This window comes from Anticarsia gemmatalis, chromosome 7 (assembly GCF_050436995.1).
Source record: "Anticarsia gemmatalis isolate Benzon Research Colony breed Stoneville strain chromosome 7, ilAntGemm2 primary, whole genome shotgun sequence".
Lineage (NCBI taxonomy): Eukaryota > Metazoa > Arthropoda > Insecta > Lepidoptera > Erebidae > Anticarsia > Anticarsia gemmatalis.
This window is the reverse complement of record NC_134751.1, coordinates 10,790,457-10,816,104: the sequence shown is the minus strand read 5'-3', so window position 1 is coordinate 10,816,104 and position 25,648 is coordinate 10,790,457. Positions and strand designations below refer to the sequence as shown.

Here is a 25,648-nt window from a genome sequence, read left to right as displayed (position 1 = left end):
CATTTCCTTAAACGGCCACTCAAGATTTCTAGTCTAAACCTCTATTTTAGAGTCTTCATAAATTCATGATTCTATTATAAACTGCGAGTACAGTGCACAAACATTCATCAAAGTCCCAAATCGATGCGGTCTCTATATCGTGGAGAGTTAATAATTAGATTGTCGTAGTTATATTAATCACCTTTGGGAAATGTTTCGGGTCAAAGCAGTTACGGATTAACTGGCTATATAAGATCAATTATTTGATTATAATCTTAGTTAGAGTTTAACTGACAGTCGTTTGAGACTCTAGGGTTATGAATCGAATTAATCAGTGTATTTTCTAAATAAATACCAACCTAGGTACATAAATATGGTATTATTTTTATCCACATTTTTATTGGCCAGCGTTTCAATACTAGGTTTTATATACTAAGACGCTGTACATTTTTGCTACAAAATCGACAAAGACAGTCAGTGTATGTTCCACTAACAAAACTCGTGTGGTGTTTGTGTACTGATTATTTATGCTAGAACTAGAAGAAAGACGCTTGGAAAAAGTGTTTATTCGCGTTTTATGAATGTGTAAGTATTTCTGCGAAAGAAAAGCTCCCAGTAATATTACACAAAAGATTTTCTACATATATTATAAAGACGAAACAATGTTTGTTTGTTGATGGTTACGCATCTCTAAACCAACTTATTAAATTGTTAAATATATTTGAGTAAATAAGTAGTCACAATCCTTACAAATACGGACGTAAAGGCTCATATTGGTATCATGAAATAGCTTCAAGATCCGGAAAATCTTTCTAGGACGAGAAAGTCGCGTGCAGGAGCTAGTATATCACAAATATATTAAAGGCGTGATTTGATTAATACGACTCGCATGAAACCTTCGCTTCGCTCGCTGTCTCATAAGTCAAGGCAGCCGTCTGTCAACCACACAGACACTTCTCGTTTGATATCGACTCAAACAAATCGACTACTTTAATTTCTTCTCTGTCTCCGTAGCTGTTCTATAAGAATGACGCATTGCCATTTTCCACGCTGCGAGTCATTTGTATTGGAAAATATTTCAGTACTAGAAAAGAATGTCAATCGAATACTGAACGATTGACAGTCTTTTCTGCTCTAGAATTAGGTTTGTACAAACTTGTATTTCGCTACCTCACTTCAAAATGCAAACGTGACCACACTGAATACGTTCCGGTTCAACTGCTTCGATTTGTGCTACAAACTGAAAACACAAAGACACGTCCCACAAAACAACTGAAGCGTATCGTGACATACTGCAAATAACTATCGGCGACCATTTTAATTGTACCTCATTTACCCATTTTCATTCGCTAATAAAATGCGTACAATTAATTATATGAAAGCCGCCGAAGAGCTATAAAACTCGAGGGTCTTTATAATGTGATATATTGCGTAGTAATTAGGAATAAAATGGGACGATTTTGGTTCATGGATATGGCGATGAGGGAGCGAGGAATGAATATTAATACGTACTACTTTATTAGCAGAACATCTCTGGGGAGCTATTCCGTTTACGATTTTACACATTATACACGTCGTCACACATAATATATGTAATTCTTACAATAACTACCAAGTAGCAGAGCTGAACATTGTGGATCAAATGCAAAAATAGAGTCAACAATGGTAATCCTTGCTTTTGAAAAAAATAATCGTAATTCTAGAAAAAATCCTTATTTAAAACTGTAAATACGAGCGACGAAGAGGTATTTTCATCCGAAAATGAGGTGAAAATAAAGGTAACTGTTATAAAAACGGCAAAATTTAAGCGTTCGTCAATATAGGATAATATCCAAATTACCTTTATCGTCGACGACAACCCATAAAAATGGAGAGCATATCTAATCTAATCGGCAATCTATAAAATGGCGATTTCATTTCCATAATCCTTGTAATAAACGTTTACTTTATAATTTCTTCGAGGATTGGGAGCGATATTTATTCGGTTTTGAAGAAAATGTTTTAAACTGAGCTGTATAACTTGGTTAATAGAATTTAGAGTTACAAATTGAATTGAACTAACATCATAGTGAAACAATCTAATAGACAGTTGACTACGATGTCTCGCTTGCGGTTCCAATTATTTAATTTGCAGAATCGTTTGTTAAGCCGAATAGGAATTTCACTAATAGAATTTTACTCTTCGTCCTTATTTTAAGGTTCTTATCTAAATATCTAGGTACGTTTAAATGGTTCTTTTAAATAAAAAGTTTGAACAAAACGTTAGGTTTAGAATCACCTTCATGAACTATCCAGGAGCTTTAGATTAAGCCCTCATTTCTCGGGATTAAGACGCGTTACTAAGCCACGGTACTGCAGCCGTTAACTGCAGTTAAGTATTAGCACAGAATAAGGAATTGCGATCTACCGCTAACTAACCGACCGTTTGTTTTTACTTTAGAAAACAACGCTTTTAACATCGATAGTTCGTTTTATAGAGCTAGTTACTCGTAGTTTCAGATTTACTACCGATTCTAGTGCCAAAATGCTTTATCAAATTTTGCAGAAAAATATATACGAATCAATCTAAATTCTATCCTATAAACCAGAGCTAGCTAGTAGTAAATTAATTAAATGTTGTATGTTCAAACAGTCCCAAAACACCTCTATTTGAACTAGGCATCGTTAATATTAGTCAACGGTATATAAACCAAATCAGAATCCAATACCTACGTTATTACAATAAGCTAAAGTCTTAGGTTTGCAACAATAGGGGATAAGAAAAGAGAATATTCTTCGGGATTTACGATTATATGAGCATTATTTCGATATCGGTAAGACGCCATGTTATAGTTGTTCATCATCGTTTGTAATAATTATCTGAATAGATCACGTCGTATTAATGAAACTAACGATTATTATTAGAAGCCACGGATTAGATTACCTCACATAATTACGTTCATTGTACTTTGTTATTCTCGTGATTCTATTATAGTTTGTGAGGAATTTCGGCTATATATAGATTGATCTTACGACCATATGAAATTCACAGGTAGAAAAAGAGAATATACTACAATGAAAATAAAGAAAAAAACATGCAGAAGCAATAAATTAACTAAAAAACTACGCTCATTGCTATAACTTTTGTTTTACGTTATCTGAGCCATTTAACATTAAGATACGAAATATAGCTATTGTAAAACAAACTATGTTAGAATACCTAACTTTATCAAGGTTCCCTTTTCCAAGTACTGAAGAACTTACATAAAGGCATACAAATGAACATCGACGTAGATTCGTAAGTTTATGAAACTTGACTCACAAAATGTGGCTACGAATTCCCCGAGTCAATGTAAGCTGTGGTAATGATCTCTCTTGGGATAAGATCTCGGCAAGTAGCCGCGCTGGGAGCAATTTGATTAGACACCGAAGGATCTTGACCGCTAAATAATTGCATCCTCCGCATAAAAGTAACTCAATATTTCGTTTTAAAATATTGCAGGCACTTTATAATGCCTAGCTTAATTGTAAAAGTTACCAGAAGCTGCATAATTGCATTTTCAATGTTGTCGTTTTTGCCTAGTGTACCGAGTCTTTGCTTTTGGTCATACGCAAAGCGCCAATGACTGTCTTTTATTTGTGTATTATTGTTAATAACTATCACTTACACGTCGAAGGAAAACTTCAGAAGGAAACCTTACATTCCTGTAAACATTATTTTCTAAACACTTCACTAAGTAAAGCAGCCGTATGATTAATATAAAGTTATACTTTAATTCTATTTATGGTACGAGAGTTCTTTTACATAAATCAGATCGATGTGCGAAACTTGAGACTCAGGAGGCTCTAAATTGGGGTTTTACCTCGTTGATTGGAACAACTAGCAACCCAGCCAGCAAATTACGATCGGAAATCCGAAACCACGATCCTATTTCGGTACATGCTTACTTTAATGAAACCCATTGAAAGGATACACCAATATCCACATATCGAGAGTCTTACACTTCCACGTATCTTTCAATATTTTAATTATTTTAAAAGAAAATGCTACATATGACTGATGAATTATTTCTTTAATTATTCAAACAGACCATTGTTATTATTTACAACAAGTAAAATTTAAAAAAAATCGCTCTTTAAAAAAATCCAGTACAACTTACTTTTTAAATCTGGCACGGCATTGTAGTTCGGTTCCATGCCAAAACGGCCAGTGTGCGTCGGCCACTTTCATAAGTCAGGCTAATGTTCTAGTGCGATTACTCGACAAGATTGGGTTAGTCGTTGTCCCGACACTTAGCCCGAGGTATGTAATAACCACCGCGTTGAAGAAGGCGAACGATAAAGATCCATTATTTTTAACTGCTAACTCTTCAGATAAGTAGAACTGCTGAATAGTTTCATGAATTCTATATTCACTCGCACCACTGAACACTGTATATACTGGATATTCGATCCTTTTTTTACAAAATATTCGATTCTGACATTGTAAGTGTAAAATATTTTTTTTATATTCTAATAGTTAAACAGACAATGCTTTCATTATTTTAGTAAGGCTCTCAAAGTTAATCCAAATTCTAAATACGTTTTATTTTAATATAAAAGCTAAAAACTTGTTGTTTTAAAGCCAAACTATAATCAACAAAACATTGTCTTTTTCTGTCGTGTAATGACTACAATGTTAATATGTTTTTTCGTAGTCTAGTATCGATTTAATATAGTGAAAATCCCGCAGTCCCTAACCTGACTACTGGGTATGAATTCATTTACGAACCCGGTCCGCAGTAATTGGGAAAGGGTCTTGAGTAGTAATGTACCTTATTTACCTAATAATATAGAATTAGGTATCTTACCTGAAATACACGTGCTACTAAAATGTAAGTTACTTTACCTCCACAATATTAACATAACTTATTTTATGTTTATATTAAAATTAGTTAAGCCTTGTTGAATTTCCAAAACTTGGAGCTATAGGTTGTAAAATATTTTGTTCATGAAAGATTAATTTTTTTCTGTATAATTTCATTTGTTAGATTATCTTACTATGTGGCTATCTACTTTTACGTGTGCCATGTCTATGTTATGATAAAACGGAATTTTAATTAATAAAGGAAACTCATTTTGGCTCAATAGAATGAGAATCCCGTGAGACGAGTGACACCAGTAATGTTTATAAGTTTTAATGCTCTTAACACGACGGGAATAATGAGACAGACCCGATTAGACAGAAATCCTTATCACCTACGCTAAGTACCGAATAAAGATTTTGAAGTACAAAGTTGACAAGAATTAATTTGTTAATCCTCTTTCTGGAAGAAGACGCATGCCCAAAAGAAGGACATAAACTAAATGCCCTTTTCAAACTGTGCCAAAAATTCAAAAACAAATGTAAATGTTTAATCGAATAGCAATTCGGGAGTTTGGTTTCGTTTCGCTAATTAAAGGGAGTTGTAGCGTTGAGCGACAAACAGTTGCAATACTCGGCTGTCTGCTACACCCGTGGCCAGTGGAATACAAAACTCTGGCTTGTACCAACATGTTGCAATTACATCAAAGCAATTTATTGTAACTAAAACTGTTTTTTGGATGAGACAATCACAGTAACGTAATAAATAGCAATCTGAGGAAGAGGCCTATTCTCAACAGTAGGTAATAGTATAACGTTGACAACGGTGACTGTATTTTTTAAATAATTACTGCTTGCTCCAACCGTGAGGAAAAACACCCTGAAGAAGGTTTGGGCGTGCAAAGTCTCCAACCTGCACTTGACCAGCGTGGTAGATTCATAAAAACTTAAACCCTCCCCGTATTGGGAGAGAGGTGACCCTTGCTAAGCAGTAGGAAAGTAATGCGTTAGAATAAATTAGTATGTGTGTACAAAAGCCTTAACAAACTAGTTTTTATTAAAAGATGTAGAATTTTTGTACAAAAAGTTTAGATCCGGCTCCAGTCGTATGAATATAATAAACTTTCTAATAAGGCGCGCAACGCGACTGCGCTTTTGTTGCATTTATGCACTAGTAAGAGAGTGTATTTTCCTTGTTCAATTTTCTTTTCAAGAGCCGCTATTTGCCAGCCAATTTAATTCACACATTTTTGTAATGATTACAGGAAAGTAGGACAAAAATACATTTTATACGATCGTTTCGCTTTTGCATCGATGCATCGCATAAAGACGCAGATCAATTTCATATATAAAATGGCTACAGATATCAACTCAATTGCTGACTATTCAGAAAAAATCGTTAATGTTCAATTTTTTCAATAAATTGGTTACCGCATATAAAGGGAAATACTTGAAAGCATGGTCTTCATTCTTAAGGTCACTTAAAAATCGAACTGAATTTAGACCACAAGTCAAAGCTTTGAGTAGACCGATCTGAAGAATATAATAGTCAGGAAACCACGGTAGAAATCTTAGCGTGGGTGAAACATCCGATTACTAAAAGAGTCCTAAACGAGACAGGAAATAACATAAAACGAAGGTTGACTTTTATAAATGACTGAAAAGGGTCGATACAATTGACGCTTTCAAGGAGTTTGGGACATGAAGATCTTTAAGGATCAAAGTGTACTTACGAGTAATGTATATTGGCATCCTTTTTATTTTCAAAGCTACTTGTAGACATGTCGTGTTGCTATGGTACTCGCTACACTATCATCGCCTCTTGCAATGGATTTGATACATACATGAAACAATCTTATGCACATATTGCGCTTGGTTACTTTCATCGTATCCATATTTTATATACGAAACATGGAAGATATTATATAAACTGACACTTTAAATAAAAATATTTATGTGTAACACACTGCGCAATCTTAGCATTTGCGACGGCTTAAACAACAACTTAAAAGACATAATCCCTTCAGAAAAAGAAGTCCCTTCTCTCTTTATTAGTTTAATAAAAAGTATATAATTATAAAATATGATGTAATAAGCGTACGTTATAGTTTTTCAAGTAATCGCTGGCGGCAGAAGAGCTGGAAAGCCTTGCGGTTATTACATAACTCCCGTGGGCCAGCCTCGTGATCCGCACTCAACTGGAATGGCCTGTTAATGTAAAAATATTATACCAACCACTTTTATACCCTAACAGAATTTCAAGATTTCAATAACACGTATGTAGAAAAATAAGTGTGTGGAAAATGTTAATGTCTTGTCACAAAAGAAGCGATATAAAAGTTCTTGTACATTGTGAAAATGTAAAGGTAGCATTTCATGATTTTTAAGCACAGAATTAGCCTGCTTTACAATTTACCGGTTATAAAATCGGAATAAACAATATTATATATTTCCATTTTTTTCGTAGCACATTTTTTTTTTTAAGTTGTAGAAAAAATTTTTTTTTTACGCCATATATTTATTACTAGCTGACCCGCGCAACTTCGCTTGCGTCATATAAGAGAGATGGGTCATAATATTCCCCGTTTTTGTAACATTTTTACTGGTACTCTGCTCCTAATGGTCGTAGCGTGGTGATATATAGCCTATAGCCTTCCTCAATAAATGGGCTATCTAACACTGAAAGATTTTTTCAAAACGGACCAGTAGTTCCTGAGATTAGCGCGTTCAAATAAACAAACAAACAAACAAACAAACAATCAAACAAACAAACAAACTCTTCAGCTTTATAATATTAGTATAGATACGATCGTTTTGCTAAGAACCGCGATATCCATAACGAGTTATCGTCTCGTAACTTGGTCGTTCACAGATTCTACATGGAGAAGGCGGGGTTTGTTCAGAACTCTAGGTCAAGGACCACTGAACTCAGTATCGTTATAACTTAAAAACTTAAGCTTTAAAATCATGTTATCTTTTAATTCTTAGTTAAGCTATGTTATTTAAAAAATCTGCAAGTTTTCAGGTAAAATCTTAGCGTAGAGCTATAAAGACTGTATTCTTACCACTTAAATAGGTATAATAAGCGCTTGATAAGAAAATGTAAAAGCCCTCATTACTGCCCATCCCCTGAATAATTTCACAATCCATCTCATAAGGAAATCGTTGATGGAACAAAACTCCCAATCATGCCAGCTTGCCACAAACACGGGTCTGTCTACCTTCCTAGAGGATTAGTAGCGTGACGTCGCAACACTGTTCCTTGCTACAAAAACTAAATACATTCATCAAAGCAAGTAGTGCTTGGAGCCAGCGCGTGCTTAAGTTCATCCCAAATTTTCGTCCTCACTTGCAGCTGCAAAATATGACCAAATATAACACAAAAATATTGTTCTATGATATTAATGAACAACACGCACGTCGCACATACAATTTGAGTCAAAGTTTTAAAACATGGAAACTATGGGTAGGTATTTTAAATATAGTTTTGGTTGTACAAATGCCTGTGTAATGCGTGAAACATTCGCTACCTATGCTAATATGATAAAGCTGAAGAGTTTGTTTGTTTGATTGTTTGTTTGTTTGTTTGAACGCGCTAATCTCAGGAACTACTGATTCGATTTTAAAAATTCTTTCACTGTTAGATAGCTCATTTATTGAGAAAGGCTATAGGCTATATATCATCACGCTACGACCAAAAGGAGCAGAGAACCAGTGAAAAATGTTACAAAAACGGGGAAAATTTTGACCCATCCTCTCTTATATGACGCAAGCGAAGTTGCGCGGGTCAGCTAGTGCTTTATAATTAAACACGCTTGCTGTGTTTTAATATCAAATTACTAAGCGCAACAAACATCGAACATAATCAGTGGTTCTATTTGTGGTCAACGTGGTCGAAAATTGGCTACGCACGGTTTAATAACACAGGCCTTGTTCGGAAATGGAAAGTACGGCTCACTTACTTCAACAAAATTATGAAACAAATGTATCGTATGGTAAACGCCACTCACGCTTTCAGCTCAGAAATACTCTTTTTGTTATCAGATTATTGCATAATCTCATTACATGTTGACAGAACAGCTTCTGAATAAAACAAGTCTCGTAGAGATCTTTGTCTGTACAAGAGTTGTTTTGATCTACAATATTTCCATAATATACATATTCTATATTAGGGTTGAGACCGTCGTCACCTCGCGAGATGTTTTGCGCTTCAGCACCCTCACTGAACATTAATCTGTTGTTCATCAAAATTTGGAAGTATAAAATTCTGTGGACCCGAGTTTGTAAAGTACACCGCTACAGGCAAACAATCAAAGCAAAATAAACACGCTCCCGCGCCCGCCACGCGCCGCGATTATATCACTTCACCACCATTTTCACAACAAAAGATAAAAGAAATGCTCCTTTATTCGGTAATACGCGGTGAAAAGCTGTAAATATTTTTTGTTATCGCCACTGTAAAAAGAAAAATATATAGAGATCAGATAAGTCGCGCTAAAATTAGAAAACACAACACGTTTGGCTTAGTTTGTCGAAGGATACTTTACACAAAGCTCCAAATAATAGGAATGCCTATCAGTTTCATACTTGTATATAGCTCTGGCTATAGATTAAATGTACCGGTGATTAATGAAGCGACAATGGCCGTTAGACTAAGACATAGATTTCCGATCGAGAGGTCGCAGAGGATTGAATCCGGCCCTCAAGTTATAAATTGTATGCCGACGACTATTGTTTAACATTAACTTGTAATATTCAGAATACTAAAAGCCAATTTCACAGTTTAGGATAAGTGACAATATTCCACCAGATAGGCTAACCGGTACTTATTCGGAAGTAATAAAACAGATCAGAAACAAAAAAATACGTTTACCATAATCTTTATACAAAATATACCTATAATTAAAAATTAACTCGGCATTTCAACCCCCATTACAAACACGTCATTACGCATAATACAGATCCCAAATGCGAATAAACGCATGCACTCAAATGTTGTGTAACATTCCAATCAAAGCAGCTATCTCCTAAAATGGGAAGTAACTAACCAAAACCGCTCATCGACTGAAATCCGATAACCACAGGCCGCGGTCAAATCCTGAACACGACAGAGGTTTCATTCATTGATTCGGAAGCTTTCCAACTACATACATATGTGTGCCACCGAATGCACTCGTAACCTCGTCGACTGTTCATAATTTGCCACTGTACGCCAAGTTCTGGAGAAACAGATCGTATAGTCCGAATTGAAACCTATCGCTATACATAATACACATAAACATATAAAAGCGCAAAGCCTTTGTAAATGTTTATACATATAGCAGTAAAATGTTTCATGGATGACTGTACAGTGTACGTTAATCTTTCTGTGCTTCCAGTATAACCAAATAAACATCAAAACCCACATATGATATTCACGACCAAATTATCCAGTTTAAATTTTTAAATGTTATGTACACGTTAACCCGTCAGTATATTTGATATAGAAGTGGCGGCCGCTCGGTACAGGTCAGTCGTCGGCACAAATCTCTCAACACCGGAAGGCCCCATGGCTTAGTTCTCCGGTTCTTCTAAACCCTGACCCTTTTTGATATATTCAGGAACGCCTTCAAAAATGTAAGCTAAAATGCTCCTTAGCGTACAGCTTTGCAACATGAAAACTCTCTCAAAAGGTCGAGCTTTTAATGAGATGAATATACTTTATCCGGATAAGCCTTTCAGACTCCTACACTGTCGAATGCTTTGCCTCTTATTCAAGCCAAGATATCCTTTGTTGCTCTTTCTAGAATTCCTACTTTCGCTATTGCCGCTCTAAACCCTTTATCGTACGTGAAAAATGGTGCTCTATCAAAAAGAATTTCAAGTATAAAACTTCTAATGAAAATCTGTGATTTTATTTACAAATAAGAATATCAATTAATAATTCAAAGAATCGACTTTTTAAATTAAGTAATTATTCGTTTTCATCAATTTTATCTATAATGAATTCACGATTAGAACCTCTTGTTCGGGCTTTTTCTCTTTCAAACTTAATCTTTTAAGTCAGTGATAACTTTTCTTTTAGCAAAATGGAATGTAACGATATTTCAGAGAAAAGTTTTATTTTAGGCGCTTTCTCTTCGTCTACATTTTATGTATTTTGTTTTAAAATCATTAAAAGTTATATTGTGGGATAATACAGCTACTTGAAACGCTTTCATCTTAATTACTCTTGTTAAATTGGACGCTTTTTAATGATAACATATAATGTGTGCGGTAGCAACTACAGGTTACATAGGAGACTCCATGTTTTTTGTATTATATTGGATACTTTTTTACTATTTTAATTACGATACCACCTCTACGCCTTTACTGCGCCACTACGCCTTATTGTATGTTATAAATTATTTCTATAACATAAATTATTAAGTACGACGTACGCATATGAAGACCCAAAACGTCACCAACTAGCGTACCGTCTAAATCTCTGAGCCACTCTCAACTTAACACATTAATCATGTCTTACATAGTCACATACGTAATTATAGTGCCATGGTTTGCATTGTTCATATTCACGCTAGTTTTCTATTGTTGCGAAGACTGGATTTTAGAGGATTACTATTCTATTCTATTATAAATTTAAAGCAAATATATTATAAAGATATTGTTCTAAACACAACTAGCATTAGACAGGTAAATAGAATTCGGTTTACGCGGGATCTTTGCCCGCATATATCTCAAGACTTCATTTAACTACACACTGAACAACAAACCTTCTAAAGCTAGCCTTAATTACACAATTAAACGCGCTACCTGTTCCTGTTTAAAACGTACATTGTTTTAATGGATTCACGACAACTCCACATTACCGGTTGGCAATTGATTACAAGCTCGAATTTTACCTGAACCATACAATTCTAAACGACCCATGAAGTGAGCATAAAATCCTCGTTACAACAGTCACACACCAGCCGTAAGTTGTACGTAATTTGCATAAAATAATTTTATTTCAAAGAAAATTACGCGTGTAATTTCAAGCCCTTTGAGCGTTAAGTTTTACAGAGGCGACGTTATTTTACATGCCACAGTTGAATGTTGGAATCAGGAATTACTTTTGGATAAAAAATATTGTATAAAATGTGCACGTGTAGCGTTTTTATCACACTGCAGTGACCCCTGACCTCTTCTGGCTGAAATCAAAACGTCAGCGAATAGTGAACTAAAGTTTTAAATTGATTTCTGTTCGTTTCGATGTAGTATGCACTTGTGTAGTGGGCGTTAAGTACTGTACCAGCTGTTAACTTTAGTAGGATTGCCAAGAACTACTAAAATTTGATGGTTTTCTCCAAATGGATAATTAAATTATTTCCTATTTTGCGGGCTGATTTATTACCGTAATTAGCTCGAGTTTTTTGAACTGCAGGCGTATAAAAAGCAACCAACATTACAGAACCTACCTACAGTGAAGTATATTGTCTTTCTTAAACTTATAACTTCTGTTATTGAGCGACAAATGGGAGCGGACAAGTGACAACATTCCGGTAGGTCCTTTATACCGACGTTGTAACACCGAGCTTAGTCACGGGTCGTCTGTAGCTCGTAAGACTCGTAGCCAAGTTTAAAGTGCACTTGGTAGCAAATGTTACGCTTCTGTTAAAACTTTCAGCTGTCCCCGATATACTCGCCTCAGCGACCATGTTGCAACTCCAACTTCCAACAAATTATAAGAACATCGTGAAGTTTCGCACTAATTGATACTCGACCCGCTTGTATTCAATTTATTCCGGTACTTTAGTGTTCTTCACTTACACTATTTTGTTCACTTCAGTAACTGTTGTTCTTCTTAGTTGGGTTCTTATGTTGAATGGCATAATGAAGCTTTATTCATAAGTCGCGAAAATCCATGCAAACTTAAGGGAACTGTCGATGATTAAACCAAATTAACAGTGCCTGTAAGAATTGAACTCTTGGCAGTGGTAATGTGTAAGAAAATATATTTTCCTTTTATTGAAGAAACATACATAATAACAACTTCATAGACATATTATGGCTGGTGAAACCAATTAATGAAACCTTACAAAACCCTCCCTAGAACTTGGGACTAACGTACTTGAACAAACAGTTAATTGCAATTGAATTGCAATTAAGAACACGCTTCAGACCGACGCAACTTTAATCAAGTCGCTTTAAAACGACAGTCTTGTAGCTAAGGAACGTTCAAGACAACTTGTCTTAGGAAATAACAAAAAGTATTTAGATAAAAGAGACTAGATGCCTGTGAAATGCTAAGCGTGCTTCCACCGCCTAAAATGAATATCAAAGCATTTTAAATGTAAATTAAACGCTACCTTAAACACCTTCTAATTCACTTTTCTTCGCAGTGAGAGGTATTTCAACCTTTAACCGTTTTTTATATGTATAAGAATAGCTTTATCTTGATTGATTTTTGCACTTTTACGTGTTAGGACTTCGTTCCAAGTATTCCAGGAAGCACCTAGGTAATTATTTATTCTTAAGATTTATTATGAAACAGATTATAAGCTATGAGATTCAGTCTGTGTGGAAATAATTCAAGCGATCACCAGCTGAGATGAAGGAGGTCGTAAGGTCGTGATAAATTCCAAGATCCCAACGGATATCCTTTGATTTTTAGTAAATATTCGATTCACGAGGTCTCCTTTGGGGGCTTCTAAAAATACCATGACCCCCTTCACCTCTAACTCAAAGGTTGGAATGTTCCGACGCCAATCACATACCTTACGTCAGCCTGTTGCGTCAGAAGGGCTACGGAGATAAATGCGAGGGAAAATACATGACTGATGCCCGCAGTTCCATTATCGATTCATAGTTAAATTGCAGAATTGCATTCTACATTTTCAAAAGGATTTATAAAAGCACTCGTTCATACTCCTCTATGTTAGAAATTGAAAGGTTTGGCAAATAAAAACGTAGAGAAGTGGTTCATGCAAGCTTCTGCAAACGAATCCAAGCTACGATGAAACTAGACTAAATATCAACACGCTTGGCTGGGCTTTGGCATCCGATTTTATACCCCTTGAAATGTGCCTTCGTTTGCTTACATATAGCAGTATATTTGGTAAGCATTATAAATACGTTATTTTGAAGCATACCATGCAAATGTACAGATTTTACAAACATTAAATACACAGCAGAAATCTCTAAACCGGTTTTAAACGTAGTCGATTTCAGCAAAATCAAGTATTCTGCAATTAATTTCGGTTGGTTTGTAATAGTTGATTACGCAGTATAAATAAAGCGTTATCTAATAGCCACTAATTTGGCGAGAATAATAAATGTTGGTATAGGTAATAATATGAACGTATGTGGATAATTTATCAATAGACATGATAATTAGAATTGTGGATTTCTTACTTCTAAACAATATCTATCAATGTCATCCAGAGATAGGTAGTCTATCCGTGAATCTTTAACTGTTGAAGTATCTCGTAAATTTTATTCAACGAACAAGTAAAGCAGTAGTAAGTATCTACTAAGTAATAATGTTATGTGCATTGCGAAGGCTTGTGAAGCGCAGATAAGACGGTGCAGTCGGCCGTCGCGCTCGAGAGTCGTGCACAATCTGTCGCTGTCGCCGACAGATGTCACCAGTGTCTCTACGTCACAGTGGCTAGGGTTGACAACGCTATTAATAACCTACTTCTTAGAAAATGGGATAACTAGATACTAGATAGAAATCCTTTGATTGGTGGGTAAATAAGGGTTTAAGTCACCTAATTTTATCACTTATACGTTACCGGGTCAAAGCTCAAAGTTTTAAGATCTTGCCTGGCATCCTGAAAAGGGATTTATCTACATTTCATATAGCGTGCCATTCAAAATCGGAAAGCTTGAATAGAAAAATGTTCTTGATGAGAATCCAACTTATATTACAAATGCGAAAGTTTGCGAGAATGTATGTATGTATGTATGGATGTTTGTTACTCTTTCACGCAAATACTACCGAACCGATTACGATGAAATTTGGTATATAGGTAGCTGAAGACCCAGAATAACAAAAAGGCTATCTATCTGTATCTCTTTTTATCCCGGAGTTTCCGAAGGATCGAGATTTACACGTGAAGGGTTTCCACGCGGACAAAGTCGCGGCTGCCTGTAGTAGTTCATAAATTTAACGTCGCGACCTAAAGCTAATAAGAGGAAAGCAGAAACTATACTTAGAAAGGTAATTGTAACACTTAAAACCGTTAATAAGCGTTTAGTACGGCAATGAAAATAACTTTATTATAGACTTTATTTCCACCGTTTGTATGCTTCGGCAGTTGATTGTAAATCAATAATTTTACAACACGATTAAATCTAAGTTTAGCTGTTAGTAGCTTTTGTGGGCCTGTAAGTGAGTTTTATTACCACTCTCCGTTTTGTAAGAGAATAGGTTTCTATTGTTTCTTAGTACCGGTGATCGTAATTTGTATTATTTCGTTCGACTAGTTGTTGCCCTCATAATTGCTGACATTTCTATGTATCACTTAAAAAGTTATCACTTCAAAATCTACTAATATAATAAGATAAATAGGTCCTACTTTATAATAACCATTTGACAATGCTGTGTTTCTACAATACCTTGAATTGGGCGTAGTTTGACTGAAATTTAAAATTTTATACAAAGAATCAACCGTTTCATTTTCCACTAGGTACATTCTCCAGACTAAAGCCAGAGAGTACCAACTTAGCTACACATTATTGATATAAAGCTCGCTATAAAGTTGTTAACCAGACAATAAATGTTTTGAATATCACACGTCAAACAAGAAGCCTAGTTAAGAACTTGTAAATCATACATTATAATCTCGCCCACACCGGTACAGTAACCTTTTGAAACGAAGGCTTATAAGTTTGGTCGGTAACTTAAACTTTACATACAAAATCATGTTTGTTTGATACCTGATACCATTTCTCCGGAGTTCTAAATTATTTGCATATTTTATGAGTAGAAATACCTATAAGAAATTTAAGTAGTCTACTGCCTACAGTAATGAGCAAAAATATGTTTAATGAAACCATAAAATTATTGCGGTTGATTGACTTTCAAATTTTGTTATAACCACTGCGTTATCACGGTAAAATACATAAGATACTATAGGAGTTTAAACTCAATAAATAAGGTATATATTAATAATAACACAATGTCATGTTCTTGAGAACATTTGCTTGTAAATGTAGCTACTCTATCTATTATCCTTTATTACTAATCGAATTCTAAAATCGGTGCTCGTAATTTTACCTAGCTTCAACGAATTTAACTAGGTTTTTTTTCTCGAGACCTCTTTCCCAACGACCATCGAGAAATCTCGTGTATCTGGTGACCGCACTGAGTGGAGTCAAAGTACACAAAGTAAGGTAGAGTGGAGAAAGCCACGCGATTTTATTCCGAATGCTCCAACGGAATAAAATTCCCCCAGCTTAGATTTACGAGCTGTTAACAGAAAATCTCCGTGTACTCATTTGAAATTCACACAAAGGTCCGACTTTAATTAGTTTCCCTTCATATAATAAATACCGCTTTAAGTAGTTTCGTAGTAAGTAAATTTCTTTTTATACTTATTAAGTATGTGAGTATAACGACTCTTATTAATTGTAAAGGCTATTTTGAAACTAAGTTGCATAACAATATATAATATAAATACCAAATTTAACCCAGGTCTAAAGATAAAGTCGGCTTTAAAGTGAGGCGGATGATAGTGTTTTTCATTCAAAATTATCATTAATAGATTTTGGTAAAAACTGTAATTCTGTTTTATCAAATAAGATATGTCGATATATTTTTATAATTAACAAACTTAATAATCGTCTAATATTTTCTATTAAGATAGTTAATATTGATTCATAAAATGTATCTTACATAGAACCAGTTTTATTACCGGTCTTACTTTGTGTTACGTCTGCGAAATTTTATAACAACGCCATCTAGTGTTCCGCACATATTCTTAAGTGAGTTCTTTATTCGTACAGAGCTAGCTTACTATTGGCGCATTTGCGCTTGTGCGGCAGACATCACTCAATACTAGTAGTCTATTGGCTGTTTCAGAACTGCGTTCAGTTTAACCAATGGTATAATTTTGTTTTTACGTTATATTTGCCACGTAAACGAGAACAAGGTGTAACGGAAAACAAATTCTTTGTGATCTGTCAAACAGATGACTGTTCAATCGGTGTATCCGCCTTGAAACATTAATTGTAAAGTGTAACAAGTAAGTAGAATTCTTTATTTTTTGTAAAACATGTTCATTACTAAAGCATAATGAATCACTTGTATCCATTTGTTTTCTAGCTAGTCAGTATTTCTTATAAACAACAGCCCGTACACGCTCTCGAAATTGACGTCATTGGATTGATTTCCATCTATACTCAAAACGTTTTTTTAATAATGTGAAAATCATAGGGATTTTTATCGTTTAAGTAATACCTCGACACTGGTAACCAAGATATATATCAGATATTTCAAAGATTCCAGATTGCATTACATATTCATAGATAACAGATTATATTTAGGTAAAAGCCCTATTATCATTACAATGTTATTGTGTTTTAACACAATAGAGAGCAGCTAAGAACCGTATTAGTCTGGTTTTCTTTTAAAAAAAGACCATAGAGCAATGTGTACAGCAGTCACACATCAAACAATTAGGTTTCAACTATGCTTAATTAGGGGCTATTAGGAATATGTGTCAGCGCCTTGCACTGTGTGACGCCCTAAATCGTAGAAGCAGTGCTAATAATAATAAAGAACAGTTTTTGTGTGAACATATTTATCAAAGTGTATACTCCCTACTTCTGTAGATAACAATGATAAGATAATGTGTTGTTAGCACTGTGTTTCAATCCAACCTAATAAACACTTTATCCTACATAGGCTTAATGTAATAATCTCTGAAATTGTTTTAGGTAAGGGGTCCCAAAATGACGACCCAAGTACAAGCTCTATATGACTTCACGGGTGAGCCCAACACAACTGAGATGTCAATAGCCAGCGGAGAAATATTAACATTAATTAATACAGAAATTGGTGAAGGTTGGTGGGAAGGAAGGAACTCTAAAGGAGAAACAGGTTTATTTCCTGCAGCGTATGTGAGGAAGCTCACACCTGAAGAATCAGTTCAGACTAAGGCAGCTCCAGCAGCACCAGCAGGGCCTCGCTACGACCAGGCAGCTGATGACTGGGGTGACCAACAGTTCAGTGCTGGAGATAGTAACTTCCAACGAGGTACCTCACATGAAGATGGCTGGGAGGATGACTGGGATGATGACACTTACTCTGAAATAGGCCCGGTCCAACAACAAAACAAAAATCAATATAATCAACAACTCACTCCTCTGCCTGGCATGCCCATCAATGATTATAATGCACATGCTGAAGACACTGCTTCTAATTATGGATCATCAGTGGGAACAGTCCGTAAAAACAAATTTGCTCCTTCATCTAAAGTCAGCGGAGAAAGCTATTTACTTGCCACCTTAAATGTAGAAGTGCCAGATTCAGAAAAAGTTTACATAGTTCAGGAGGAAGATAGGTATGAATGGTGGCCAATAACACATCCATACACTGTCACTGTAGCATCCCCAAAGAAGGAATCAAAGTTCAAAGGTATCAAAAGCTTCATTGCTTATCAACTGACACCATCATTCAATAACATACAGGTGTCCAGGAGGTACAAACACTTTGATTGGCTGCATGAAAGGCTACAGGAGAAATTTACTCTGATACCGATCCCACCTTTACCTGACAAACAAATCTCTGGCAGGTATGATGAGCAACTTATAGAGCGCCGTCGAGTACAACTTCAAGAATTTGTAGACTGGATGTGTAGGCACCCAGTACTATCAAAATGTGAAGTATGGCAACACTTTCTGACTTGCACAGATGAAAAACGGTGGAAGGCTGGTAAAAGACAAGCTGAGAGAGATAACTTGCTAGGTCTCAATTATTGCATATCAATAGTGGTACCTGAGAAAGCTTTACTGCAATCACAAGTGGATCATATTACTGAGCAATGTCATCTGTTTATAAATAGCATGGATACATCGGTAAAGTCTGTCTCCAACATGTGTAATGCACAAACCAAAAGATTCCAGGGTCCTTACAAAGCAGATTGTCAGAAAGTAGGAGAAGCTTTCTGTAGCTTAGCAGCCTCCCTCAGCTTAGATGAAGGGTCATTAGCTTCAACATCTAAACTGACTACTGCTGTAAAAATGACAGGCAGTGCTTACATAGATATTGGTAGAATGTATGATGACCAACCGAAATATGATTGGGACCCTCTGGGCGACAAATTTCATTTGTACAAGGGAGTTGTGGGAGCTTTCCCTGATACATTAAACACCCACAAAAGTGCTGTACAGAAAAAGAAGGAATGTGAGAGACTGACTGCTGAAAACAAAATGGAAGTAGCCCAGTTGAATGAAGTATTGAGGAGAACTGATGTTATATCTTATGCACTTCTTGCCGAAATTAATCACTTCAAATCTGAAAGAACTAAAGATCTGAATGCCACAATGCAGAAGTTCCTCAGACAACAAGTTAACTTTTACAAGAAGATTGTTGATAAGTTAGAAACAACTCTCAAATACTATGATGAATGAGATATTAATGAACAAAGGAATTGATATTAAACAATAGCTTGTATACTTGGTACATCACAGAACTTTTTGCCTAGTTTGATTTATTCTTTTTATTAGTTTAATGCGGTTACAAGAGGCCGTCTTATGATTTGACAGTGGGTGTGTTGTATCAACAACTTCTCATTGATTTGTAATAATAGTTATACAAATTAACCAGAATGTACAGTTCCAGGAATATGTATGATTAAGTGCATTTAATTTATTAAAATTTATCGACTTTGATAACACTGTCTATGATTTATGACTAATTATATTATTATCGAAATTTTTAAGTAATCATCTAGAATGTATTTGGACATTGTTATATTATATTATTTTATTTTCTTCTTTAATCTAAATTAAATGATATTTATTTACATTTTTTCAGTATAATAATCGCATAATCCAAAGGATTATAAGGCAGTATTGCTATAAGGTTGCATAGAATGAATTTACATTGTGATGAAATTAAGGACTGAATGTAAACTATAATAATGATAGGTACATCATTACTGCTTAAACAAAAAAATGCTGTATATATTTTTTGCACTCTTACAAGGTCTTCATAATACAATGTTTTATTATGTACACATAGTTTTATTTTATTAAATTTACTAACTGTGGATCAATTTTTTTGAGACATTTTGTTGTATAATTTAGCATAAGTGTTGTACTATATTCCACTTTTATAAGCTATTTTAGACATTTAATTGAATAAACAATGTAATTCGTTATAATGTTTTTCAATTCGTTTTTGACATGATCCTTAAACTTATTTTAAATTCTGTAAGTACTTTTATTGATCTGCTAATCATGATTTTTTTATGCACATAAAATGCCATACTAATGTTTTTTTTTATGTTTTCCAGGACACGAATATGAATATAGAGGGGCGGAGGTGAAGTAGTGTGATATCAAGTGACCAGTTCTTGTTGAGACCATGGCAGAAGAGAAGAAGAAGGACGGTAGCGCGCTCCTCGCCAAAAAGAAGAAAGTGAAGCCGCGCAAGTCGAGAGACGCCGACTGTTGTAGTGTCAACTTCCTAAAGTGCGTCCTTCATATCTTCAATGTTGTATTCTTGGTAAGTTATGAAGTACAAATCGTACTTTTTAATAACACGCACAAATTATAATTTTAAATTGTATGTATGAAAAATGGAACATAGAAGAGTATTTCTCAACAGTAGGTTCCTATGAATAAGACGCAAGTTGAAAAGGCGACCATATTCACGGGTCGCCGGGTCATAGATTGTTATTAAATTATTGTATCGTTGAATTTTAGCTTATGTTTACACAGTTTGCTACTGTCTTAGATACAACATAGGTTTAACTATAGCAGAATATTATAATTCATAAGTCCACTATTTAACTAGTACTATCTATTACTACAATACTTCGTGTATCTATAGGTGTGTGTTACAATACAACCACTAGTTTCTTTAATACACTGTCCTCGTAGCTACTATTACCTAAATAGTATAGAAACTTAAATGGATTAGTGAGCGCGTGGGCCTGCCTACATCAGCCAAACATCGCTACCTCGTGAGGTTTTCATGGCCAAATGACTTTTATTGAACCTACAAAACGTTTTATGTAATATAGATTAGATTTCACTATGGAACTAATTTATTATTTACCTTCTCGACAAAAAGTATATTACGCTAGTGTAAATAAAATGTTATCTTATTTATAATATTTTACATGCTTGTAAGCATGATGTAATTATAAATGCTCTTAAATAGTTAAATGTGAGTCACTCTTAACTATTTATTAAAAGAATCGCTGGAATTTTATCGTTTTGAATTGATACAAGGACTCAATGAACAAAGGCAGTGCCTATTATAATCTTTTTCCCTTCATACCTTATCGAGTTATAACGTATTGTATAAAACATTGATAGCACCGCGCCGCACCTAGTACGTGCCTGCATCGATTCATTACCTATATTTTGGAAGCAGAACTTCCTAGTAGTTAGGCTGATTAGAGTGTACCGGATGTTTTATATCTCCAACTTATGTCTGTTATAATTTTTACCTCCAACCACATATCTCAAAAAGCTACTGTAGTGGCAGCCCTCTTTACCACAGCGCATAAGGAATATCAATCGCCATGCTGTGATATACCTACCTACTCTTTTTCAGTTCAAATAATATATTTCAGACTCAAATCGACCTGAACTTAAAAATACATATTATACATGTTACTCTATATTATTGCACGCTCGGTGGGAATTGGACTGGGAAAGTGACATTCGTCACCTGCTGTTAGACTAATTCACATGGTGTGGTATAGTTTGCAGGCGCGGGCGTGCTGGGCGTGGGCGCCTGGACGGTGTCGTACCGGCACCGCTACGTGTCGCTGCTGCCGACGCCCACGTACCCCGCCATCGCCTACCTGCTCATCATCGCCGGCGCCATGGGCGTGCCGCTCTGCGCGCTCGGCTGCTGCGGACTCAAGACTGAGAATAGAACCAGCTTGTTGTGTGTCAGTATTTACTATACTTATTTTCTACATTATATTATGTCTTCTTCTTCTTATCGTATAGTTAGTGGTCAACCCAGTGTCAAAGTTGTTCAAGCCGCCCGAAGGCGGATATTATGTGTTAAGATGATCCTATAAACAAACATTTCTTTTTAAGTATATTCTGCCAGTCTACATAAATAAATACATTTAAAAAATATCGTTAAGCGAACCTTAGACCGAAACATAAACAGAAGTAAGGTAATAGGATATTATATCAGTTGATGTTCTTTAAAGTAATCCACACTGAACATTTTTTTAAATTATTATTTATAAAATATTTAAACCTATTTTATAGCCTCTATCGTCTAGCCTAACCACCACCTTATCATAACGATTAAAAAACCTCAAAAGAAAGATAGCGTGTTTATGGCCGATTTTTATCGAATTGCAATCAATCGATATATCCATGATAGTCAAATATGTTTCTTTATATTCCAGTACACGTACTTCCTGCTAATAACGTTTATCTTGGAAGTGGGTGCCGGTGGACTGGCGTACTACTACGAGGTGGCTGTGGAGGATGAACTGGGGGCGGAACTTAACAACACCTTCCTTTCTAACTACGCGCTTGACACTACTATTACCAATGCCGTGGATCGCATGCAGACAGAGGTAAGAAATAACTAAACATTCATTAAATATGTATAATATTAGTCCCCAACCCGCACTTAGCCAGCGAAGTGGACTCAAAAACTAATTCCTCCCTCGTTTAGAAGGAGAACCTTGCACACCACATTGGTTTGAAAAAAAAAATATTAGGCTATTAATTTGGAATATTGTCTGTCGCCGCTAAAAGCTCGTTGACCACTGTTAACTTGTCTATGTAAACGCGCCATTTAAATAAAAAAGCCATCAATCACGTCGTGATAATGTAGGAACTCGACGGAACGACGTAAACGCCATCAGATAAAAAAAATCCTTTCAAATATAATATACCAATTAACTTAAACGGATGATTTATATTTCAGTTCAAGTGTTGCGGTGCGGTTCGCTTTGAGGACTGGCGCTGGAGTCCGTGGCACGAGCACGACCCGCGCCTGCTAGTGCCCGACTCCTGCTGCAAGACCGTCACCAACCGCTGCGGCGCCAGGGACCATCCCTCCAACATTTATTATAATGTAAGTAAACTAAGATTCTACTGCAAAAAGTTGTCGTCTTGAACTCACTAGTCACACATCCGTAACATAGTAAAATCAAAGGTTATATACCTCTTATTTATTATCTTTACGTTTCCAGGGTTGTATACGACACTTTACAAACCACATACGGGACCACCTGATTATCCTGGCGGCGGTGGGCGTGGGCATGGCGGTGATCCCGATATTCGGGTTCCTGTTCTCGTGCGTGCTGTACGTGAAGATCAAGCACGTGATGGACTGACAGCGCGCCGCGCCGCCCAACACCAAGAACCGCAAAGTGTTCGACAAGTCGCGCGGCGCCGCGGCCCCCCGCGCCGCGGCCGCGCGCCGGCCCGCGCCGCGCCCGCCGCCCGCGCCGTGTCCGCTGCACCCGTCGCTCGCCAAGCGCCCCAAACCCATCGCCACCATCAGCGACAACGTTAGCATATAGACACTCGTAGACTTAGCTCATGTGTTCATCGGATGTTTATCGATATTATACACGGTCGATAATGTTCGTGTGTTAGTGAAGTAGATACTGTGACCGAATTTATATCAGTGTATCGAGCGTGTGCTCGGTTAGAGTGACTATTATTGTGTAAGATGGTGCTATAGTATTTTGTTACGGATCGCGGGCTGACGCATCGAGTTGTTGGGGGAGAAGTACCTAATTGTTTCATTATAAATTACGAGCCATTTGGAATTGCAAATATTAAAAATATTGTATAAGTATATGTGTTTTAAATATTTATCATAACTTTTGAAACCCTAAAATCATGTTAGAGGTTGTTACTAATGCACTTGCTTTGCAGTACTGGGCTTATTTTACACATTAATTTTGTGAAAGTAATACATTCGAATGCTTCAGTTTCACTATGATTATAACATGCACCTCAATTTCATTGTCCTGAAGAAAAATATATTTTTTGTTCTACCACCTTCTAGGTACAATCACGAAATTTAAGTACTTATCTCCACATTTTCTTGTATTATATTTTCACAAATCAAAGCAAAGTGCATAATTAATGTTACAATGTATTTAGATCACTGAACCATGTTTAATCAATTACACCTAAGAAGAAAATTGTGCCTTAATAACATTAAGAATGTACATAATATTGTGTAATAAATGTAATTTAAAACAACAGTTAAAGTATAATTAAATTATTCATTTATATTTTAGTTACGAATTACTAAAGTTTATGTCCAAAGTAATAATGTAATTTTTGGTTTATAATAGTTTATTATAGAGGAAATATATTTAAAGCCAAATGTTATAATTAGTCGTTTTGTACGGGTTCAAGACTTGAAATGGCTACAGTTTGTAGAAACCTAAGAAATAAAAGGGTTAAGTTGCTCACAATTGCTACCAGTAAGTAGGAGTCAACTGCAAACTGTAGCCAATTATTATTGTTCTTCCTTATCTAATTTACTGACACAAGTTATTACTTTTTAACATTCTATTAATAATTAACATGTTTATTGCTATTGACAAACGTCGAAATTTTTGGAAAATTTTGGTTTTCATTTACAACAATTTTAACTTTGTCGGTCAGTTACCACAAATATATAAAGGCAGACAGTAACTGCGGTATCCACACGATAATCCAATTAATGAATCATCCAAACAATGTCAGTGTATGACAAATTTATTTCCTGCTATACCATTAATTGGTCGTGCACTGATTCATTGGCGAGTGCCAATGACCTACGCACTATAATTTTTATCTTATCTTTACTGTTCATCGCACTACTGATCATTTGCTATGCGCTAATGTCAAGCTTTACTGTTAAATCTTTGACATTATCGTAACTTTTTAACTTTCAGTGAATTAATATATCTTCATTATTGAATCTGGTTTCCCTCCAATCTCCATTAACAATATTATTTAATTTTATCCATTTTGAATTGTTTTTTTAATATGCAGATAAAATAATTCGAAATAGATGATACCATGATACATGAATGTCCATTACTTTATTGTAACTTATTTTATGTGAATATGAAAAATCTCAGTTGGTTGTCTTGAATAAGTTAGTATAATTACCTATATTATTAAAAGGTGGAAACTAAATTGTCAGTGTTGTCAATGCAATAAGATGTTCTTGTTAACTTTGTCTTCACAATTTAAAAGTCTTGTTAATTAAATACAGTTCAGCTGGAAGGTGTTGTTTCATTTAACCATTTGGGGATATCTGAAATATTTGAGGGGCTTATGTACTCGTATTTCACGGCATACGAAATATGACATCTTAGGATCATCTCCTCCTTTCCTTTTGCAATTTATGCTGGTAGTAGTGGGTATGTTAATCATAAGAGCAGTTTTACCTTACCGACTCGAGAGTAGATCGGATTATAAAGTCAGTGAGAATGGAAAATAACGATATTGGGGCTTATGGGTACGTATGACGTTCGGTTATAAATAGATACTTCAACGAATTGCTCAGAATTACTAGAGGATCTAGGAACAAGCTTTATAAACAGTCCATGTACAGGTATCTAATTCCAAGCTAAGCGAAGCTTGTATTATAGTTACTAGGCATCAAGATATAGGTACCTAGATAAATTTTATTCACAATCTGGCAAAGAA

At 35.4% G+C, this 25,648-nt stretch overlaps 2 protein-coding genes across 2 annotated transcripts in view; both read left to right on the top strand.

The window, feature by feature from the left end:
* Positions 1-25,222, top strand: part of LOC142973997 (CD151 antigen-like) — a 145,575-nt gene extending 120,353 nt beyond the window's left edge. Inside the window, exons 3-7 of the mRNA XM_076116054.1 lie at positions 20,287-20,498; positions 21,709-21,900; positions 22,378-22,551; positions 22,908-23,057; positions 23,176-25,222. Of these exons, the coding sequence (XP_075972169.1) occupies positions 20,358-20,498; positions 21,709-21,900; positions 22,378-22,551; positions 22,908-23,057; positions 23,176-23,319 (801 nt within the window). The 5' untranslated portion in view covers positions 20,287-20,357 and the 3' untranslated portion in view covers positions 23,320-25,222. The remainder of the gene's footprint in view (positions 1-20,286; positions 20,499-21,708; positions 21,901-22,377; positions 22,552-22,907; positions 23,058-23,175) is intronic.
* Positions 16,831-20,164, top strand: SH3PX1 (sorting nexin 33-like protein SH3PX1). The gene is made up of 2 exons (XM_076116052.1): positions 16,831-17,010; positions 17,705-20,164. Exon 2 carries the CDS (start codon positions 17,720-17,722, stop codon positions 19,397-19,399), a length of 1,680 nt encoding a protein of 559 aa, XP_075972167.1. The 5' UTR covers positions 16,831-17,010; positions 17,705-17,719; the 3' UTR covers positions 19,400-20,164.
* Positions 25,223-25,648: the final 426 nt, after the last annotated feature.

What these genes read in the sequence shown, in the direction of transcription:
- SH3PX1 (XM_076116052.1), top strand. Translation starts at nt 17,720, where the DNA reads ATGACGACCCAAGTACAAGCTCTATATGACTTCACGGGTGAGCCCAAC.